The sequence below is a fragment of the Cyprinus carpio genome, chromosome B5, assembly GCF_018340385.1.
Source record: "Cyprinus carpio isolate SPL01 chromosome B5, ASM1834038v1, whole genome shotgun sequence".
Lineage (NCBI taxonomy): Eukaryota > Metazoa > Chordata > Actinopteri > Cypriniformes > Cyprinidae > Cyprinus > Cyprinus carpio.
Genome location: NC_056601.1, coordinates 35893749 through 35916972, shown reverse-complemented (window position 1 = coordinate 35916972; position 23224 = coordinate 35893749). Strand labels below are relative to the sequence as shown.

At 36.4% G+C, this 23224-nt stretch overlaps 1 protein-coding gene across 1 annotated transcript in view; it reads right to left on the bottom strand.

Moving 5' to 3' along the window:
• The window catches only part of fubp3 (far upstream element (FUSE) binding protein 3), a 51601-nt gene extending 30594 nt beyond the window's left edge, over positions 1–21007 (bottom strand). The window contains exon 1 of the mRNA XM_042723476.1: positions 20814–21007. Coding sequence (XP_042579410.1) covers positions 20814–20909 — 96 coding nt within the window. The 5' untranslated portion in view covers positions 20910–21007. The remainder of the gene's footprint in view (positions 1–20813) is intronic.
• Between the last annotated feature and the right edge of the window lie 2217 nt (positions 21008–23224).

Here is a 23224-nt window from a genome sequence, read left to right as displayed (position 1 = left end):
TTTTTGAAGAGATGGGAGTGTGTGCCTCGCTTGGTCTTAGCTGTGTTCCAGGTTCCTGAGTGGGCTGCTTATTTGTATTGGCTCGCTTTGCAACAGGTTATTATTTATCTGAAATTAAAAAAAGTAAGCATGCTGTTTAGGCGAATAAACTGCATTATTAACATTATTGTGATGGGCACTGATACTATTAGTAATTTATAGGAAAAAAAGAACACAATTACCACATAGAACATTTATTGTCAGTGATATTTGCAGCTTACTTGATACACTTGTTTTTTTGTTTGTTTTTTTACCTCAGACAATTGCAAACACCAATGACGGGGTATAACAAATTAAAAATATTTACACCAGAGCTGTCTATGTTATAGAACATAAAAAAAAACATCCTGGCATCGTGAAACATTGAGATGATGTAAATGAAACTTCATCATGATCTCTCCCCCAAGCTTCCGTGTTCCTCACTTCTGAGCGGTGCTAGGCAATGTCAATGTCTTACGTCATCCTACCGGAGCTGCTTCCGTGTACAGAATATATGGCACTTTTTATTATGGATGGATGCGTTTTATTTCACTTCTTTTGGACTGATGCACTGCAACACCCGCTTACTGCCATTAAGCAGCTTGGAAGATCAAATAAAAAATTTTATATAACTCCAACTGGATTTGTCTGAAAGAAGAAAGTCTATATACACCTAGGATGCCTTGAGGGTAAGTAATTCATGGGCTAATTTTCACTTTTGGGTGAACTAACCCTTTAAGTATACAGTATGCAGTCTTAACAAACTCATTAGCGAAATCTCCACTAGGTGACGCAAAGGGACGGCTTGCACCATTGCTCAGACTGGAATTTTCACTTGTAAATTAAGATTAAATAATCAAATAAATGACTACTGAATTTGATCGTGAGAACCTCCAGTGAGTTTATTTTCTACTTTTTTTTTAGACATTTCTATGTATTTGGAAGTCACATCAAATATTAGGTTAATTAAGGTAAGCAATTTAAAAGACGAACAATCGCTTATCTCTCTTTATTAGAGCCTAACATTGCCTGAACTGAATATGTATATTTTCATATATATTGCTGATGAACTCAAAAGCCTGTTCTTGTAAATGATATATAGTCATGGGATATATATATATATATATATATATATATATATATATATATATATATATATATATATATATATATATATATATATATATATATATTAACACTAACATAACAACCCCCTGCCCCTTAAAAAAAACATATAGGATTTAACTCAATTTGAGCACTGTAATAAGTTTTTAGCTTTGATTTGAATTCACTGAAAGGGGTGACTGTTCTGAGTGCCAGGGGAAGTAAATTCCAAAGTTTGGGTGCAGTAACAGAAAAGGACCTGCCGCCCATTGAAGATAGAATTGAACATTGAAGTTCAGAATTAGAAGACCGGAGTGTGCGAGAAGGTATATAAGAAGAGAGTAGGTCGGAAAGATAGGAGGGAGCAAGATCTTTGAGTGCCTAAAAGGTGAGCAGAAAAAATTTGTATTGCACACAAATAGATACAGGCAACCAGTGAAGATTAAATAGAATAGGGGTGATGTGAGCAGATTTTTTTTGTGGAAGTTAATAATCTGGCAGCAGAATTGTGATTGTACTGCAGACGAACAATGAAGTGAGCTGGTAAACCAGAGAAAAGAGTGTTCCAATAGTCAAGGCGAGTAGTAATAAATGCATGCACTAATGATTCCGCATCTTTTCTACTGAAGAAAGGACAAAGCAATTCGACGTAGTTGAAAAAATGGGTCTAGAATGATACCTAAGTTTCTAACAGTAGTCGATGGAAAAATAGAAATAGCTTCAAGGTCAAAGCTAGAAACATCAATTTTATTTTTTATTAGAGATGGGGGACCAATTATTAAAATTTCTGTTTTACTCAAGTTCAGACAAAGAAAATTTGAATGTAGCCAATCCTTTAACTCACTGACACATGAAGATAAGGATGCCATCGAATGGTTAGAATCTGGTTGACAAGCAGTATATATCTGGATGTCATCAGCATAACAGTGGTAGTTAAAACCATGGCAACAAATTATTTGGCCAAGAGGTTAAATGTAGAGGATGAATAATAATGGTCCGAGAACTGAGCCCTGGGGAACTCCCTGTTTGAGCAAGACAGTGGGAGATTTGTAATTGTGCAGTGAGATGAAGTATTGAACTGAGCCCTGGGGTGATGGATGTTTAGGATAATGCAGAACCTGAGATGCCAACCTCTGCAAGGTGAGAGAGTAATATCTTATGACAGTAACAGTATCAAAAGCTGAGCTGAGGTCAAGTAATAAAAGAATTGATAAACTGCCTGAATCATCAGAAAGTAATAGATCATTGACAACCTTCACTAGAGCAGTTTCCGTACTGTGCCGTGAGCGAAAACCAGACTGAAAAATATCAAAGAGATTGTTGTTGTGTGGTAGTGATTGCTGCTGATGGGAGACAGTCTTTTCCATGATTTTAGATACAAATGGCAGGTTAGAGTTTGGACGGTAGTTGGATAGATTTACAGGATCCAATTCGTTTTTTTTAAGAATAGGAGTAACAGCAGCAGTCTTAAGCGAGATAAGAACAGTGGAAGAAATTAATCACATGTTGATGAGGTGTGAGATTAGGGCAGAAATAACAGGGATACAGTGTTTCAGGAGAAAAGTAGGTGCAGGGTCTAGTCGGGGTTGAAGAGGAATTTGATTGCTGTATTACATCAGTAATTAGAGATGGAGTTGTGAAGGTAATCATTTGGCCCCATCACGGCTTGCGACCTTCGGGTTACAAGTCCAAATCTCTAACCATTAGGCCACAGCTGCCCCCAATCTGTTGGTGTTACACAGTGTTCGGCCATCCACCGATGGCATTACTTGCCCATCGTCATTTTGCATTTTGGACAGCAGACAAGCACCCGCTTCATACAGTATGAGCGCAGCGCAAATGTGCAGAACTTTTTGTTTATAAATACACATAATTACTATGAAAAAATGGTGAATGGTGAAAAATTTGTTTTAATGCAGATATTTCATGTAATCAGTCTTAGTCGTTTTGTTCAAAAAAGTTGAAAAAGTTAAAGCTGCAGTGTGTAAGTTTTGCCTCTTTGTCGCCATCTCTCGCCAAAACCTGGAATTGCAGCTGTTTGCTGCGTTATCTTTCTTGTATGGGTTGTACTCTGGCACAGCTCCAGCGCGGATGAATCTAATGTTTGAGGAGTATGTGTGGCAGCCAGTCACCGCACCGGTGTGAATCCTATACTTAGTGATCACAGATTCTATCCTACTTCTGGGAATATATGACCCAAATAAGAATTGTCACTGTATATTGTCATCTGAACAAGTAAGCAACAAGGTCTTCCACATTTGTTCTGACCAACTGAGGAAAAGAGCATTACTATAAATCGCTCTACCAATGGTGATTTAATCTAACGATCGATTAGCTCATATCACATCAAACTGTGCAAAATATTATTATTGTTGTACTTTATTCTCAGATTATTAATTTTAACAACATCAGCTTTCTGTGACTAAGAGTGTAGTGTGTATTAGTGTGTAGATTTCAATTTCTGCACAGTCTTATCTCTAATTGTCATACCATTCGAATTTCATACCAAGAAATTCTTTTAACACAAAAAACTAATTATGCTCCCTTCAAACTGGTTGTCTTTAAAATACAAATCTTGTGTAATCCCAGGCTATCTGTAATCAGAAACACATTTAAAACTGGAATATAATTTAATTTAATTCACATGTGTTTCATAAAATCCTTTCTGGATTACAATCCGCCATCAAAATGATACATTTAATTATTTTAGCTGCTGCGAGAAAAGGCTATAAACAATCAGCCACCTGCTGGATCTTCACATGCGATAGCCTAGTAGCCAGGACAACTTCTTTATGTTTACAGTCATGACGTAATGACGCAGCATGCTCAAATTTCCCGCAAAAACCTACCCGTACCACTCAAATTAGTAAACATTATTATAAGATAACCGTTGTGAATCGGGCTAAAGTAAAGTGATAGTTTTGAACATTGGCTAGTTATGTACTTGCTCAAATATTGATTTTGGAGAATTTTTAAGGATAGCTTCTTATGTGCCGACGTCTGGCCGCCCCTTATAAAGAATATGAGAATATTGTGACCGAAGTTTTTTTTTTTTTTTTTTTTTAGTTGCGGGAATGGGCTTACACGTACAAACTTGACGTTTTCAAAAGTATTAATAACACATTTCTAATTACTGAAGCTTCTCAGCGATTCAGAAATTTAGTTGAAAAGTTATTTTTTGACAATAAACACAATAAACGAGTAACGTACAGTAAAATACATTAAAAATACAATAAAAATGAGGGTAAAACGTCTAAATCTAATATTATTCTTAGTTTATAAAAAGTTAAGCTTACCCCTTCTCACCGTCTTCACATGTGCTTCACAAAATGGCTCCTTGGCTGGAAAGAGTATTTGCATATCACGTGGTTCACAGTCAAATACTTAAAATTGTATGCTAGATTTACTTAATTTTTAACGTAATTGTAATAGTAGTTGACATGATTTATGTTTTTTCATTTTATTTATGCATACACTTAAGTTCACCTTTGTTGTGTATTTACGAAATGCAAATTGTCCCTTCGGTGTTCCTGTACCCTCCTATGTTACGTGATGTGTATGAAAACAGTGTTAGCTTTGGAGTAGTGCTTTGAAGGAAAAATAAACGACAAGCACAAGTTGAATACTCACTCCCATCTCATGTGTATTCTTTAGAAAACAGTAATATATATCATAACTGGTGACAAGGACGTATTGTAACACGCGAAGTTGTTGTTTTCATAGAGATTCCTCGTCTCGACCACACTATCCGCCGCGAGAGAGAAGAAGAGTGAACGTGCGGCGACCCCGTACAAAGCTGCGAGGGTTGGAGCATAACGAGTTGTTTTCGCTGGAAAGAAATAGAGTGAAAGACAAAAAAGAAGCTGCCGATGGCTATTTCTATTTTTTTATATACAGGTGCTGGTCATATAATTAGAATATCATCAAAAAGTTGATTTATTTCACTAATTCCATTCAAAAAGTGAAACTTGTATATTATATTCATTCATTACGCACAGACTGATATATTTCAAATGTTTATCTCTTTTAATTTTGACGTTTATAACTGACAACTAAGGAAAATCCCAAATTCAGTATCTCAGAAAGTTAGAATATTGTGAAAAGGTTCAATATTGAAGACACCTGGTGCCACACTCTAATCAGCTAATTAACTCAAAACACCTGAAAAGGCATTTAAATGGTCTCTCAGTGGTCTCATTTAATGGTCTTTCTCATTGTTGATATTTGCATTGATCTGACCATAAACAGCAAGAAAGGCTTGTTGGAAATGCAAATTCATTCTCTGCCACGAGGTGGGGCTTTAGGAGCGCTGAAATATTGTAGTTTCCCCGGTAACGGCTGTACACAAAGCAGCTCCGCTCTCAAAAACGCTGCTTTATCAGGAATTATAGGTCAAATTAAATTAAAATGCCAACAACATGTTTCTGAGGACAGTCGGTTCCCTTCAGTTACATTCAAATAAAGACATCCGCACCACGTTTTGACTTGAAACGTGCAGTGCTCGTATTTATTCAATGACATCATTGCCTTTTAAAGTTTAATCCAGCCGCATCGCGACTCTTGTCTTTCTATCCCCAACAGTAAGACCTCTTTAACACAGCCAGACAAACCAGGTGACAAATCCTATCAGGAAATAGTGAGTTTACTCAAAGAGCACTATTCACCTAAAACACTTATTATCACTGTGAGATTCCGCTTCCACAAAAGAAATCAGCAAATTGGTGAATCTATCTCTCAATTTGTGACAATTATCCGAACACTGTAAGTTTGGCCAGTCAATGAGTGACACTATATGTGACAGCCTTGTCTGTGGTCTTCGAAGTGAGGCTATACAAAAGCGACTCCTAAGTGAAAGCAACTTAACATTACAGAAGGCCACAGAGATAAGCACTTCTATGGAAATGGCTGCAAAAGAGGCACAACAACTCAGTGCATCAACCCAAGTGCACAAGGTTTATTCTGACATGAGGAACAAGTCAAACTCAGAAAAGGCATGTTACAGATGCGGAAAAGTGGGGCACCATCCAGGAGATTGTTGGTGCAAGGAAATAAACTTTAGAAACTATGGCAAGAAAGGTCACATTGAGCATGCCTGCAAAAACAAAAAGACACAACCAAGTATAAACACCGGACCTAAAAATAAACATCATCAGAAATTCAAACAAAAGCATGTGAATCAAATGGAAAACACCCAGAAAACAAAGAGTGATTTGGAAACAGAGGATGAGGGTGCTTTATGTGTTTTATCCGTTTCAGGAGATGAACGAGGTTACTGGCTTACTTCTCTTTTGGACGGAAAACCAGTTTGTATGCAGGTGGACACAGGAGCTGCCATTTCATTGGTGTCAGAGATGACATTCAAAGAAATGCTGCCACATCACACCCCTATAGCCATCCAACATCACGTTGAAGACCTACACTGGTGAGATAGTTCCTGTTAAAGGGGTAATCGAGGTGACAGTTGAACTCAATATGCAAAAAAGGAAACTACCACTGTACGTTATTGAGTTCAATCACCCAGCCTTGCTTGTAAGGAGTTGGCTGGAAAAGATTAAACTGAATTGGCAAGAGGCCCATCTGGTCAGCAGAAACCAGGCAGTCAACCAAAGTGTTTGAAGGCCAGACCCATTGAGTACACACTTATGCCCAAGGTTGAAGCTGAACTGGAGAGACTGGTAAAGGCTGGAGTTCTGCGACCAGTAAACATGAGTGACTGGGCTGCACCAATCATCCCAGTCATAAAGAAGGATGGGGTCCCTTCGGTTATGTGGAGATTTTAAGGTGACCGTAAATACGGTTCTGACCCCAGAGCAGTATCCCCTGACACTTATAGAGGATCTCTTCTCCAATCTTGCTGGGGGTCAATGGTTCAGTAAAATAGATTTGTGCCAGGCATACTTGCAGATGCATGTGGACCCAAGCTCTCAAGATCTCCTTACCATCGTGACACAAAAGGAATGTATCACTATCAGAGACTCCCATTTGGGATTACCTCAGCGCTAGCACTGTTCCAAAGAGCAGTGGACCGTATCCTCAGTGGTCTAACCGGGGTGCAGTGTTACCTTGATGATTTGTTGATCACTGGAAAGGATGAGCAAGAACATTTGCGTTACCTGGAAGCCACCTTGCAGAGACTGCAGAGTTTAGGACTGAAAGTCAGAAAGGACAAATGTGCGTTTTTCTGTCCTGCTGTTGAGTATTTAGGCCATGTGATTGATGGCTCGGGGCTGTATAAGGCACCCTCCAAGGTAAAGGTGATCGTGGAAGCACCAGCTCCACAAAATGTGAGTCAGCTCCAATCTTCTTTGGGGCTGTTGACTTATAATGCAAAATTTGTGCCAAATCTAGGTAACAGGCTGAAACCATTGCACAACCTACTAAATAAAAAAATAGGAATGGACTAAACAATGTGAGGAATATTTTGTGGAAGTGAAAACAACTCAGACCAGTCTGAAGCCCTCACTCATTTCAACCCCGCTCTGCCAGTACAGCTGGCATGTGATGCGTTGCCCTATGATGTGGGGGCGGTGGTGTCACACATTATGTCATCGGGGGAGGAAAAACCCATCGCTTTCGCATAATGAACTTTGAGCAAGGCAGAATGCAACTATGCTCAAATTGAGCGTGAGACACTTACTATTGTGTTTGGGGTGAAGAAATTTCATAAATTCTTGTTTGGAAGGTGATTTACACTCCTAACAGATCATAGACCTCTCCCATCCATTTTTGGTCCACATTCAGGCATTCCTTCACTTGCAGCTGCAAGAATGCAGTGTTGAGCCCTTCTTCTATCTGTGCATCAGTATGATATCAAGTACAGAAGATCAGAACATCAGCTAATGCTGACAGGCTCTCCCCACTGCCACTGCCCACTACTCACCCAGAACCAGCCAAGGTGGAATTTTTCTATTTCAGAGAGGTGGTCAACTCCCCTTTGCAGGCAGCTCAGGTAAAAAAAAAAAAAAAAGCACACACGTACTGACCCAGTGATGTCCAAGAATTTAGATCTCATGCTCAGAGGGAAAGTGGGGGAAATGTCACCCCTCTAAGTCCTTATGTGACCAGGAGGAGTGAACTAACAGTTGAATCTGGTTGTCTACTGTGGGGCTTAAGGGTCATTATTCCACCACCATTGAGACAACGAGTACTGAAGGAGCTTCATTCTGGACACTGTGGAGTAGTTCAGATGAAGGAAATTGCCCGTAGCTACCTTTGGTGGCCAGGTGTGGACTCTGAGATTGAGGAGAAAGCCAAATTGTGCAGTACATGTCAAAAGCTGAGGAATACCACTCAACCAGCCCTGTTACATCCCTGGCAATGGCCGGAGGAACCATGGGTGAGAGTCCATGCTGACTTTGCAGGGCCGTTGGAAGACCAAATGTTTTTAGTTCTTCTTGATGCCCACAGCAAATGGCCTGAGGTTCAGGTAATGAAAAGCACTTCATCTGTGAAAACTGTGGAAGCCCTTCATTAAATTTTTGGTCATTTTGGCCTCCAACAGCAACTTGTCAGTGACAATGGACCTCAGCTGGTCTCAGAGGAGTTTGAGGCTTTCATGAAGGCTAACAGGATTCAACACATTCGATCAGTACCTTATCACCCGTCCACTAACGGTCTTGCTGAGCGATTTATTCAGTTAATGAAGTAAGCTCATAAGTTGACACAGGGTAAAGGATCACTCAGTCAACTAGGGCTGTGCAATTAATCGCATTCGATTGTGATGGGCATCTCGTCAGTAAAGCCGGTCCTGTGATTAGTAGTAAATCACCATCACCTGCTTTCAGATTGAGCAGTTTTCACTTCACAGAGCCGTATTTCACTGACAATTAGGCAAAATCGGCCTCATAATTGCAGATTAATCGCATTCGATTTCGAACGCGATATCGCCTAGCTTGTCAGTGAACTACGGCTCTGTGTAGTGAATGCCGCTCAATCTGAAAGCAGCCTGAAGCACCATTGGTTTGTGCAGCTACACAAATGTGAACAAAATACAACATTAGCCTGTGGAGGTATAGTCTCTTGGAAATGCAAGCTTTCTTCAGCTTTCCTCCAGACTTGTGTTGTCCTGTTTGCAATTGGCTAAAAAATCAAAAAATAAATAAGTAAATTTTATATATATATATATATATATATATACACTCACCCAGGGACGGACTGGGGCTAAAAAACGGCCCTGGACTTTGACTAGGCCCGGCCCAAAGCAATCGGCGCGCGGAAACGCGGCAACAACAACTATAACGCCTGGCATCAGTGTCACAAGACTTTAATTGTGGCTCATGATACTATACCATCCAAATTATAGCAATAGCACTGATGTTGAGTAGATGTTGAGCTGGAGTGGGTGTCTTTCTCTGCTCTTGGTCTAAGCTCAACCTGAATAAACAAATGATGAAATGGATTTAAAAAAACAAAACAAAAAAAAAACAGGTTTTATTCCAAGATAGCATGGAATAGATTATATAATATGCTGTTATAACAGCGTATTATACAATCTATTCCATGCTGTCTTAAAATGAATTTATTACTTAATAATCTTAATTAATTTATGCAGTAATTAATCTTACTGCACAACTAATAATACCACATCTAAATGAAAAGACACCATTACAAATGTAACTTCTGTATTCAAAATCTTCAAAGTTTGTAAGCATTAACTGTAACGTTACCAACATTTTTAAAAGTAAAAGCACAACATTTTTCTTAATATTAGCTACTGCATGTGGCATTTTACAGCTAAAAATGTTGAAATGTTTCTGTTTTAACTACTGTAATCATTAAAAATGTAGCAACCTGAATATCACTTCCTAACATCATTACTAGCAAGTAACTCTCTTTCTCCTCTCATGTTCCATACTTACTTGCCCTGGATCTGCCTGTGGAACCAGCTCATCTTTCTGTCCCTCATCATCATCACTGGGGGCATGTTGCTGCATAGCTGTCTGGCTCACTTCTTCACTGCTGCTAATATTTAACTGTGAGGTGCTGCTGCTAAATATTTCAGTTAGTTTGCGACATTTAGCAGTTTCAGTATCTAAATTCCGAAAAAAAAAATTATCTTGCCTTCTCAGCCCCACCCTTTTCTTTCCGTTTTTTACCCGCGGCTGCGTTATGCATATTGTTTGTTTGTTTCTATGCCTCTTCTATCTAACGTCTAACTTAAAGGTGCATTGCTGCCACCTACAGTACTGGAGTGTGAAACAGATTATTGGGGGAAAAAAACAGGTGATGACTGCGTGCGTGGCGGGTGGTGGGCCGGCCCGCCGGCCGTCCTGGAGTACCGGCCGTTCTGTGATTCTCCAGATCACACAGATGGCCAGTCCGCCCCTGCACTCACCTAAAGGATTATTAGGAACACCTGTTCAACTTCTCATTAATGCAATTATCTAATCAACCAATCACATGGCAGTTGCTTTAATGTAATTAAGGGTGTGGTCCTGGTCAAGACAATCTCCTGAACTCCAAACTGAATGTCAGAATGGGAAAGAAAGGTGATTTAAGCAATTTTGAGCATGGCATGGTTGTTGGTGCCAGACGGGCCGGTCTGAGTATTTCACAATCTGCTCAGTTACTGGGATTTTCACGCACAACCCTAGAAATAAAATTTCTAGGGTTTACAAGAATGGTGTGAAAAGGGAAAAACATCCAGTATGCGGCAGTCCTGTGAGCGAAAATGCCTTGTTGATGCTAGAGGTCAGAGGAGAATGGGCCGACTGATTCAAGCTGATAGAAGAGCAACTTTGACTGAAACAACCACTCGTTACAACCGAGGTATGCAGCAAAGCATTTGTGAAGCCACAACACGCACAACCTTGAGGCGGATGGGCTACAACAGCAGAAGACCCCACAGGGTACCACTCATCTCCACTACAAATAGGAAAAAGAGGCTACAATTTGCACGAGCTCACCAAAACTGGACAGTTGAAGACTGGAAAAATGTTGCCGGGTCTGATGAGTCTCGATTTCTGTCGAGACATTCAGATGGTAGAGTCAGAATTTGGCGTAAACAGAATGAGAACATGGATCCATCCTGCCTTGTTACCACTGTGCAGGCTGGTGGTGGTGGTGTAATGGTGTGGGGGATGTTTTCTTGGCACACTTTAGGCCCCTTAGTGCCAATTGGGCATCGTTTAAATGCCACGGCCTACCTGAGCATTGTTCCTGACCATATCCATCCCTTTATGACCACCATGTACCCATCCTCTGATGGCTACTTCCAGCAGGATAATGCACCATGTCACAAAGCTCGAATCATTTCAAACTGGTTTCTTGAACATGACAATGAGTTCACTGTACTAAAATGGCCCCCCACAGTCACCAGATCTCAACCCTATAGAGCATCTTTGGGATGTGGTGGAACGGGAGCTTCGTGCCCTGGATGTGCATCCCACAAATCTCCATCAACTGCAAGATGCTATCCTATCAATATGGGCCAACATTTCTAAAGAATGCTTTCAGCACCTTGTTGAATCAATGCTGCATAGAATTAAGGCAGTTCTGAAGGTGAAAGGGGGTCAAACACAGTATTAGTATGGTGTTCCTAATAATCCTTTAGGTGAGTGTATATATATTCACATACATACATACAGGGCTTGACATTAACTTTTTTGCTCACCAGCCAAAAGTGGCTAGTGGTTTTCTATTATGGCCACTCAGCATTTTCACCGGCCATAATTTTGTTACTCAAGTGGTATTTTATAGGGCTGGGTTTTGACAAATTTTGCAATTCGATTTGATTCTCATTCACAAGCTTTTGATTTGATTCAAATACCAATATAAATTATTTTGGATATATATCAGGTACAGTACATGCCAAATTTTCTCAAGGAAACAAATTATCTCAACTAATGCTGTAAAATATACATGAGAGTCATTTGTTACTACATTACTATAATATTGAAGGTAAAAATTGACTGATTTGTAAGGTATAGCATACAACTGTTAAAATTACACAATGACGTTTTTAAAATAATAAAGTTACAATTACATAATAATATTTATACTTCAATTCGTTTTATATATATATATATATATATATATATATATATATATATATATATATATATATATAAACAAATTATTAATTTATTCAAACATAAACATAAGAACAGTAAAAATTACAACGAATGTGTTATTTGGTGCATATATTTAGCACATAAACATTTAGTTTATTTTTCTATCTGACTAATAAACTGGTATTAATCTGATTAATAAACTGGTATTAATGTGGAGGAGATGATCAGTTTATGATCCGTTCCTGTCTCGCGTCTGTTCAACTGATGGCACTGTATTTTTGATACCTGAATCAATTAATATCGAGATATCAATATTTTTTATCCAGCCCTAGTATTTTAGATGCATTTTTACACAGACAAATTTAATGAAGCTCAAATATAGCATGCTATGAATGCAATGTACATTTACGCTGCAAAATTAAAAAAACTCCATAAATGATGTTATGTTTTAAATTACAATTTTATTTTATTTATTTTATTTTTTAAATATACAAATACGAAATACTTTTAAATATGAAAGTAAATCACCAGCAGATGGCAGCAAGTGACTGTCTTATTGAGTGAGTGAGTCATTCATTCAAAAGATTCATTCAGATGGCTGATTCATTCAAGAATGAACCAAGTGCCCGTCTTTATGAATGGGTTACAGAATTATTGATTCGTTCGATACACTGAATCCTTTGGTAACGAAACACTGGGTGTGTTTCTCAGACATGCATGACTAATGCTGTAATCTTTGTTTGGAACTATTTTCATTAAATGGAGCACAAATAGTCAGCATTGACGGAGTCTAAAATGTAGGCCCTAAGTCACCTAATAACTAGCCTACTTGTTTGAACTCTTGCATAAAATCAATGTTAAATTTGGAGTCATACTGCTTTTCAGGGTAAGCAGCACTCTTTTGGTCATGTCATGTTGCGTAACTTGGCTATATCATATGTTACAAATATAAAAACTAAATTTTTACTGCACTATGTTTCTTCTGTGTGCAGTTGCGTCTATTTGTTTTGATTTCTTCACAAAATTTTGCACACACAGACAGGCTGTGTAACGACCTCATCACTGTCAGTACATTATTCACAATAAGTTCCCGTTTGCACCAAATCAAATAAAATCAGAATCATTCTCGCTGAAATTTTGGTGATTCCCTAATTAGACATTTTAATGAAGTTTTTTTGTCCGGTCAGGCAAGTAAAATTCTCTTGTCCAAGCTCTTGTTCTCTCCAGACTGGACTATTGCAATGCTCTCCTGGCGGGCCTTCCTGCATGTACTATCAAGCCTCTACAACTAATCCAGAATGCAGCAGCGAGGGTTGTCTTCAATGAGCCAAAATAAGCTCACGTTACTCCTCTCCTCATCAGGTTACACTGGCTACCAGTAGCCGCTCGCATCAAATTCAAGGTACTGAAGCTTGCCTACAAGACGACCACTGGCACGGCACCAATATACCTAAACTCACTAGTTCAATCTTATGCGCCCTCCAGAAGCTTGCGTTCTGCAAGTGAACGACGCCTTGTGGTGCCATCCCAAAGAGGTTCAAAATCACTCTCACTGACTTTTTCCTGGACTGGGCCCAGCTGGTGGAATGACCTCCCGATCTCAATTCGAACATCAGAGTCTTTACTCATTTTCAAAAAACATCTAAAGACTCATCTTTTTCGCCAGCACTTGACCAACTAATACTAGCACTTACCTTTTCTTGTCTATCCTATTCTTGGAAAAAATAAAAAAAAACCTTGCTACGGGTTCTGTGCTAGACTAACTGAGACTTGTCATGGCACTTGTATACTGTTGTTGTTCTTTCGTTAGACTGATTGCTTGTATTGTTCTCATTTGTAAGTCGCTTTGGATAAAAGCGTCTGCTAAATGATTAAATGTAAATGTAAATGAGAAAAGGAACCTCGTAGAGGAGGCTAGCCTCCCTTCTGGTATATCAACCAATCATCATAGAGACGTAAATTACGTGATATTAGTTTAAACGTCTCGCGAACAACTACAATGGTAAAAATTATGATAATAGATACAAAAAAATAATAAAGCGCATTTGCCTGAGTATTATCAGCCATCTAAAATAAAATGTTATAATTAAAAAAAATGATAATAGATACAAATCGCATTGGCATTGCATTGCAGTTATGAGCATTAACGATTTTGCTGAAGTATATCACTGTGTGCTACAAAAGCATGCCATTTTATCATTGCTCTGTACAGTATTTATTTAAAACCACTGTATTAGTGACAGGAGTATGCCAATAAAATATAAATGTGACACTTAAAAATGTATAAATAAAAATAATTGTGCATAAAATTGTAAATAATTATAAATATTACTATGTAATGTATTATTAGAAATATATATATACACAGAAAGCCATTTTGAGGAGAAAGACTGGGGTGGGAGAGAGAGAGAGAGAGAGAGAGAGAGAGAGAGAGAGAGACAGACCCGTCTCTACCTCTTCCCTCCGGCTAAAACCCTCTTTCTGGGGAATGCTGGGAAGGAATGGCCAGCTATGTGAGCGGGCGGGGTAAACGAGCGTCCCAAGGGAGCGACTCCAGCGAAACACAGAGCGGTCAGAGGAATTCTGACCAACAACTGGACACTTGTTGCCCACGATTGAGCCGGACAGCAGGGCCTTTCCTTCCTTTTAGTAAACGACTGTTAAGTGCAAGGAGTGTGAGTCTAATGTAGGTCAATGGAGCGCATTAACTACCCATGATGCAACACACACGCGGGCGAGTGTTCATGCAGACGCGCCGTGTCATGATGGGTGGAGAAACGAGATCGGTCACTTTGACACGCTCACGGATTAATGCTAGTTACCACCTGCTTCTGATTGTTTCGACGGTGACTAATTAAATCAAGCTTGAAGAGGCACAGGGCTCAACCTCAGAACGCAATCAGGTCCGTTCTGACCCGGAATACATGCAGAAAAATTACTAAAGAATTGTTTTTAGTAAAGCAGCGAAACTTTGCAAATGCTTTAAGGTCCTCAAAATACACATTGTATATTTTATTAGATTTTATTTATTTATTGTTACAATTTTTAAAGATATATAACCATTTAAATCAAGTCACGCATTTCGCATCCAGGTCATTTTTGGACCAGATATTTATGGAGTACCATTAAGTGTCAAAAAATACTTTAAATATTAGTTCATATTAGTGTCAAGAAACGTTTGTAGAATTTATTTAGTCTCGCACACTGCAGCGTGAAAACCTTCACTTTTTTATTTGAAAATAAAAAGTTCATGCAATTAAAAATAATTTATTTTGCTTGAAATTTTTATTTAATATTAATGAGTAATATTAATGTTGTTTTGTTAGAAATAAATATATAATAAAAAATATTAATAAATTAATATTATTATAAAACTCCATTTATTCTAATGGCATTAATACTGGTAATTCTCAGATTATATGCTCTTATAAACTTCACAGAACAATATTAAAATTAAATTTCTCTTTGATATATATATATATATATATATATATATATATATATATATATATATTATATATATTTTTTTTTTTTTTTTTTTTTTTTTTCAGTGTGGTTTATGAAAAAAAAATTGATACATTTCTTCACATTTACTCATTAATTAGAGGTTGCTGATCAGATACAATATGGTCTTAGTTGAAAAATATGAAGTAAATATTAAGATTCTTTGTGGAATGTGAAAACATACAGATTGTGAATGCACTACGAGGGTTTAAACATGACACTGTCCCTGCACGGGTGAAGCTGATTGTGTAACACGTTCACATGCACGTCATCGCAAATCAAACACAAGCAAGCCCTCGTTTCTATCACAGATAAGTGCATTGTGCCGGCTGATAAATCATCTCTGGAGCGGCGCGTTGGGCTGTAAACGGGCCTGTGATTCTGGACGAGAGCCCAGGTCTATTTTATTCCCCGACAGAGCTGATAAGGCTGATGCACAGGCGTTAGGTCTGCGCTCAAACACGAGGAGAAAACCTCAAAACGGGCCACAGGTGTCCCAGCGGCGCCGCGTGTTCAAAGGACGGACGCACACGGGTTACGAAACAGAGGCCAAACGGCAGCACGAGCGCAAACTTGCTCTAAACTATATGAGCCTTCATTTCAATCGACGGACGCACATGGGTTACGAAACAGAGGCCAAATGGCAGCACGAGCGCAAACTTGCTCAGTTAAAAAATATTAAGTAAATATTATGATTCTTTGAGTTTATGCAGGTAAAATTCATTTATTTTATGTTACAACTTTTTGAAATTATATTATTGTTGTTGTTTTTAGAAACAAATACTTCCTTTTTTAATTCTGGACTGGTTTGAGTTCTAAATTCTAAGGAATTTAATTAAGCTCTATTCATTCTAACGAGGTTAATACTGGTCATTCTCAAATCATGTGTTCTTAGAAACTTCATACGACAATATATTCAAATAAAATCTCATCAATATTGAAACACAGAGTACGTGTGTAGATATCAAATTATATTTCTATTTTAACTTCGTTTAACTTGACATACTAAAATAAGTCAAAACTGAAATTAAAACCATGAAGAAAAGCTTTTGTGTTAAGCGAAATAAATTAAAATATTAAAACCATGAAGTGTAATTCTTACTTTAGTTTAAAACGTGATGTACTCAAAACAGCTAAAATAAAATAAAAAAATAATATAAACAAAACAGATACACAATTAACAAAACATACAAAAAAAGAAAAAAAAGAAACCAAAATTATTTAATTAAAATAAAATATAAAAAACTAGTAATTCTCACTTTAATTTAGTTTAATGTGATATACTTAAATAGCTAAAAAATAAAATAAAAAATAATATAAAACAAAACACATACACAATTAACAAAAAAAAAAAGAAAACTTACAAAAAAAAAAAAGATTCCAAAATTAAAAAGAAAAAAAAATTGTTAATAAAAACTACAATAGCATCTGAATGATACACAGGAAAAATACATATCTTTAGTGGCTTATTGCCGTTATATGGGGTAAAAGAATAAAAAAACAGCAATGTTAAAGAAATTATTAATAATAATAATAATAATAATAATAATAATAACAATCAGAATAAATTATTCATTTGTGACGTCGACCTAACAATGTGGCAACACCGTATCTTATAACGGCTTTAAATGCATCTCAGAATTGAATCCGATATGTGAAGTAAATGACAGCTGTTCACATAAACTAATTAATACACATCCATCCCACAAACGGACCATATTAACTCTATTACTGTTACAGTAGCAAGCAGAAGTCGGCAGTCTGTCGCTACAGAATCAGGCTCTCCACGGAGGATCGATCCGTCAGGCGCCGCCTCTGACACTCAATGAAGTCATTCAGAGACAACAACTCCACACTCATCTGCATTAACATCTCAAATAGCTCGCATCAACATTAACGAGTGCTGGATGCAACCTGTATGACACTCTTGCATAAGCGATAATAATGGAGGCTCCCGTCTGGTTTTTCATGTTATGCAAACGTGGCGTGGCACATGCATGCATGAGCGCCTCCTCTCAGAGTGTCTCATGTTCACAGCGCAGGCTTCTCTCTGAAATACTGACACGCGTGTGTCATGACAGCTGCATGTCGCTGCTCACTGCACAGCTCTCCTGAAATCAGTGACTTTAACAATGAACTCGGCGACTAAAACAACTGCAGGAACTTCTGTGGTACAGTGTAACGCTTTCAAGTAGACTTTTAATTACTCATCTGAGCAAATATACTTCACACAATACTATTCTGAGTATTAAAAGTGCTGATGTGAGCAGATATAGTGCATGCATTTTGTAATGTTTAAATTTATTAAATTTGCTAATTGTCGCAGATTTAGCCTACTGTATGTGATCTTCATTTTACATTTGGTATTGCAATTATTCAAAGTGCTCATATGAGCAGATATACTACATGTAGTAATGTTAAAAATACACTTATAATGGTTAAAACCGCTCATCTAAGCATATCTTCTATACTACACATAATACAACAAAGATTGAGTATTTTAATACTTTTTTTTTTTTTTTTTTAATTTAACGCTTTTAATACTCATCATCTCAGCAGCAAGTATAATACTTGCAATACTATATGTAATGCTTAAATTAGTACTTTAATAACGTTTTTATTTAATAATTAAATATAGTGCTGCATGTAGTATATCTGCTCATTTGAGCAATTTTAATAATTATAATCCTTATCTGAGCAAAATATACTACATGCAATAGTGTATGTAATGGTAAAATGAAATTTGAGTATTAAAAGTGCTCATTTTATGATTACATACAGTATTTGATGTTGTATTTCTGTTGAGATGAACAGTATTAATTATTTAAAATGCACATCTGAGCAGATAGCATGCAATACTATATGTAATAAAGAGGACTTTTAATAATAATAGTTATTTTATTATTACATGCAGTATTGCATGTAGTATATCTGCTAAGATGAGCACTTTAATAGTCATAATCTTCATTTTGTTCAGTAAATATAGTATCGCATGTAGTATTTCTGCTGATATGAACATTATGAGTATTTAAACTGCTCATCTGAGCATATATACTACAGGCCATACAATGGTAAAATGATGATTAAAATGACTAAAAGTGCTGATCTGAGCAGAAAGACTACATGCAATACTATACTGAATGGTAAAAAGAGGAGTTTTAATACTCAGTCTTCATCTCAGCAGAAATACTACATGCAATACTATATGCTAAAATTATCACTTTTATCATTATAAATGTAATTTTACGATTGCATATAGTATCTGCTCAGGTGAGTACTTTTAATCATCATTTTACCATTACATATAGTACTGGATGTAGTATTTCCGCTGAGATGAAGATTACGAGTATTTAAGTACTCATCCGAGCAGTTATACTACATGCAATACTATAAGTAATGGTATGATAAGCACTTTTAATTATTATAATCATCATTTTAACACTACATATAGTGTTGCATGTAGCATTTCTGCTGATATGAGCACTTTTAATACTCATAATCTTTATCTCAGCAATAATACTACATGCAGTGCTACATACAATGACAAAATGATGATTAAAAGTGCTCATCTGAGCAGAAATACTACATGCAATGGTGAAATGATCACTTTTAATCATTATAAGTGCCATTTTATGATTTCATATAGTATTGCAAGTACTATATCTGCTCAGATGAGTACTTTTAATACTCAATCTTCATCTCAGCGGAAAATACTACATGTAATACTACATACAACAGTAAAATGATGATTTAAATAATGAAAATTGCTCATCTCTGAGCAGATATACTACATGCAATACTCGTGTGTAATGGTGCAATGATAACTTTTATTCATTATAAGCACCATTTTATTTTTAGATTTAATGTGTTTTGTCTGATGAGTTGTTTAATTTAATTATTTTTTTTTCAATAAAGTGCTGCATGTATTATTTCTGGATGAGGTTTAGATTTATTGTAAGTGCTCATCTGAGCAGAAATACTACATGCAATGGTGAAATGATCACTTTTAAAATCATTATAAGTGCCATTTTTATGATTTATGATTTCATATAGTATTGCAAGTATTATATCTGCTCAGATGAGTACTTTTAATACTGGTTTTTATTATGTGAATTGCTCATCTCTGAGCAGATATACTACATGCAATACTTTTTATTATTCATTATAAGCACCATTTTACGATTACAAGTACTATATCTGCTCAGATGAGTACTTTTAATACTCAATCTTCATCTCTGAGCAGATATACTACATGCAATACTCCAGTGTAATGGTGCAATGATAACTTTTAATCATAAGCGCCATTTTACGATTACAAGTACTATATTTGCTTAGATGAGTACTTTAAATCATTATTTTACCAAAACAACAGCCGAGATGAAGATTATGAGTATTAAAAGTGCTCATATGAGCAGATGCACTACACAATACTGTATGAAATGGTGAAATGAGCACTTTTAATAACTGTGATCTTCATGAGCACTTATGATTAATGTTATGATTTTTATAGTGGAAAAATGCTGATTATAATTATTAAAAGCGATCATTATGCCATTGCACGTAGTATTTCAGCTCAGATGAGTACTTTTAATACTCATGATCTTCATCTCATCAGAAATACTACATGCAGCGCTATATGTAATGGTAAAATGATGATTAAAAGTGCTCAAAGAGCAGATATACTACTTGCAACACTATATGTCACGGTGAAATAATCACTTTTAATCAATGTAAGCGTCATTTTACAACTACATATAGCATTGCGTGTAGTATTTCCGCTGAGATGAAGATTGTGAGTGTTGAAAGTACTCCTGTGAGCAGATATACTGCATGTGATGGTGTAATGGAGCTCGCTGAGGGAAGTTGTGAGAAGAGTGGAAGACAACAACAGGTTGCAGCAGTTTGTCGCGGATGTTTTCGGAGTTTGTGGTCGAGTTGACCGCGCTAAAGTTGCTGTCCGCGATGTCGCGCGATGTGATCGCGTCTAAATGCTGTTTTAAGGTTGTTGTTGTTGTGTTGTGGCCTTAATCTCTGTGAGTGTGTGTGTGTGCTGGAGTTTTAAAGCTCCTGCAGCACTAGCAGCTAGCAGGCTAAGCGCTCTCAGTCCACACGCGCGCGCGTCAAACACACACACATACACTCACGCGTCAAACACACGCTCGCTCGCGCCTCTACCTGTCGCGCGCGGTGGAAGGGGTCCGTGAATCCGTCCTTTATCCCGGTCTGAGCCACCGAGGCCTGTCCCTGCACCAGCTCCGCCATCATCATCATCACACACACACACACACACACAAGCGAATAAACACACACACAGCGCACACTATCGACCCCGGAACAGGAAACGCGCGCGGCAGCAACGCGAGAGCTCAGCGAGAGACGAGACTCTGCGAGATTTCACACACGTGGTTCTTACAGCGGTCCACTGCACTGTACTTTATTGTTGATTTATTTTTGTTGATTTATTAGTTTATTCAATAAAGAGTTCTCTCTATTATTTTTTAAACTAAACTATATTTTAAACTTATTATTTCTTACGTAATGTACTATATATATATATAATATCTTATATATATATATATATATATATATATTAATATATATATATATATATATAGTAATAAAACATTTTTAATGTAGGCCTATTTACTTTTAATTAATTAATTATTCTACATATTTTTATTATTTTGACACTTTTATTGTGTTTATATGTGTCTTTTTTTGTACTATATTTATTATTATATTATGTATATATATATATATATATATATATTATATATAGATATATATATATATACATATTTACATATTTATGTAAAGCATTGTGTATGCATGAAATGTGCAAGGCTTTATAACTTGCATTGCTCATTTTATATCACAAAACTATATTATTTATTTATTTATTTAATGTAATTCATTTTACTTACCTATTTCATTTTCTGTTGTTGTTAAATCTTAATTTCTTACATAACTTTTCTTTTTTATTGTATTTATTATATATCTGTTCAAACATCATTAAATATAATGACTGTGATCTGCCTTATTATCTTTTTTTATTGATTATTATTTATATTATTATTTTATTTGCCTTGTTTTAGCAGTGAAATGAATTAATGTTAAGAATAAAGAGTGGAAACAGCAGTGATGTTCCATGCATGCTTGTTCTGGAAATCAAGATTTTTTTGCGGCGTGATCCTTCTCTGAAACCTATTAAAGTATTTTCTTTTTTTAACAATGAAGAGAAGGAAAGTTTTGGACTCTTAGCTCTCAGTTTTGCAGACACAGACGATCCGTAACACAGGCTTTTATCGGCTGAGAACCGCAGACCCTCTCAAGACTCAATTACACGGAGGCCCTGCGGTGAAAATGACGGATGTTTCTGCACAGTTCTGACCCCGTCCTGCTGTCGGCCGTCCCTCGTCTCTCGTCTCTCTCTTTGTCCAGCACTTATTCTCCACCTGTCCTGTCTCCCGGAGGTGTGCGGGTGCATTGTGTCGGCTGTGAGGTAATAACAGGTAAATGCAGTGGTTTGTGCACTTCTCCCAGCATGCTCTAACAGGGACAGACTCCTGGCCATTACAGCAAGCGTGGATGAAAGCTTTCTGTGCAAATGCAGCCATTCTCAAACAAATGCACACGGAACCTGAGAGCTTCACACAAACGACGTTTACACTTACAGCACTTTAAACGCTTCACAATGAAGAAGCTTAATTGTTAAAGATGCATCAAAGATTACTGACCTCATGTCATCATGAAAGATTGTTAAAATTTTTGCTTGAAAAATCAGATTTACTAACATACTTTTTTAAATTTTTTATTTTTTTTTATTAATTTTTTTTGATTATTTATTATTTTATAAATTATTTATTAATTATTATTGAATTATTATTTTTATTTTTTTTGATTATTTTTTGTTATTTTTAATTTTTTTTTATTAGTACAAACATCTAAACATTCTTAAATCAAGATACATTAACACAAGATGCAAAATGACTTAATTAGGCCTTGTTCTCTAACAAAATATAGATAAAATAAATTAAGTAAGTTTATGCTTAAAACATGAACAAATATCTGTCATTGTGTTAAGAAAAATTAATTTAATTTAAAGGGAGCACAAGATTATTTTTCTGACCCATATGCGGATATTTTTCTTTTTTTCTCACTTAATTTTGATCCATTTTTCATAAAACAAGACTTAATATCTGATGCTATTTTGCTGCAGTAAATGCATCTTGATTTAAGGATGCTTAGATATTTGTTCTGGAAAACAAGAAAAATGCAAATTAAATGTAGTGTAAGATATTAATTGCACAATTTAGAAAATATATTAAGGAGTAGAAGTAACTTGTTACATTCAGTTATTGATTTTTTTTATTTAGAAAATATATTAAGGAGTAGTTGTAATTTGTTATGTTTGGTTATTTATTTTTTATTTCCTGAAAAAAAAAAGTATCAATATTAAGTGAGTTTATGTTTAAAATAAGAAAAAAATATCTGCTGATGTTTTAAGAAAAAAAAAATTTTTTAATTCAAATGGAAAACAAGATTTATTAGTTATTATTTTTGGTGTAAAATGTTAATTGTACAAT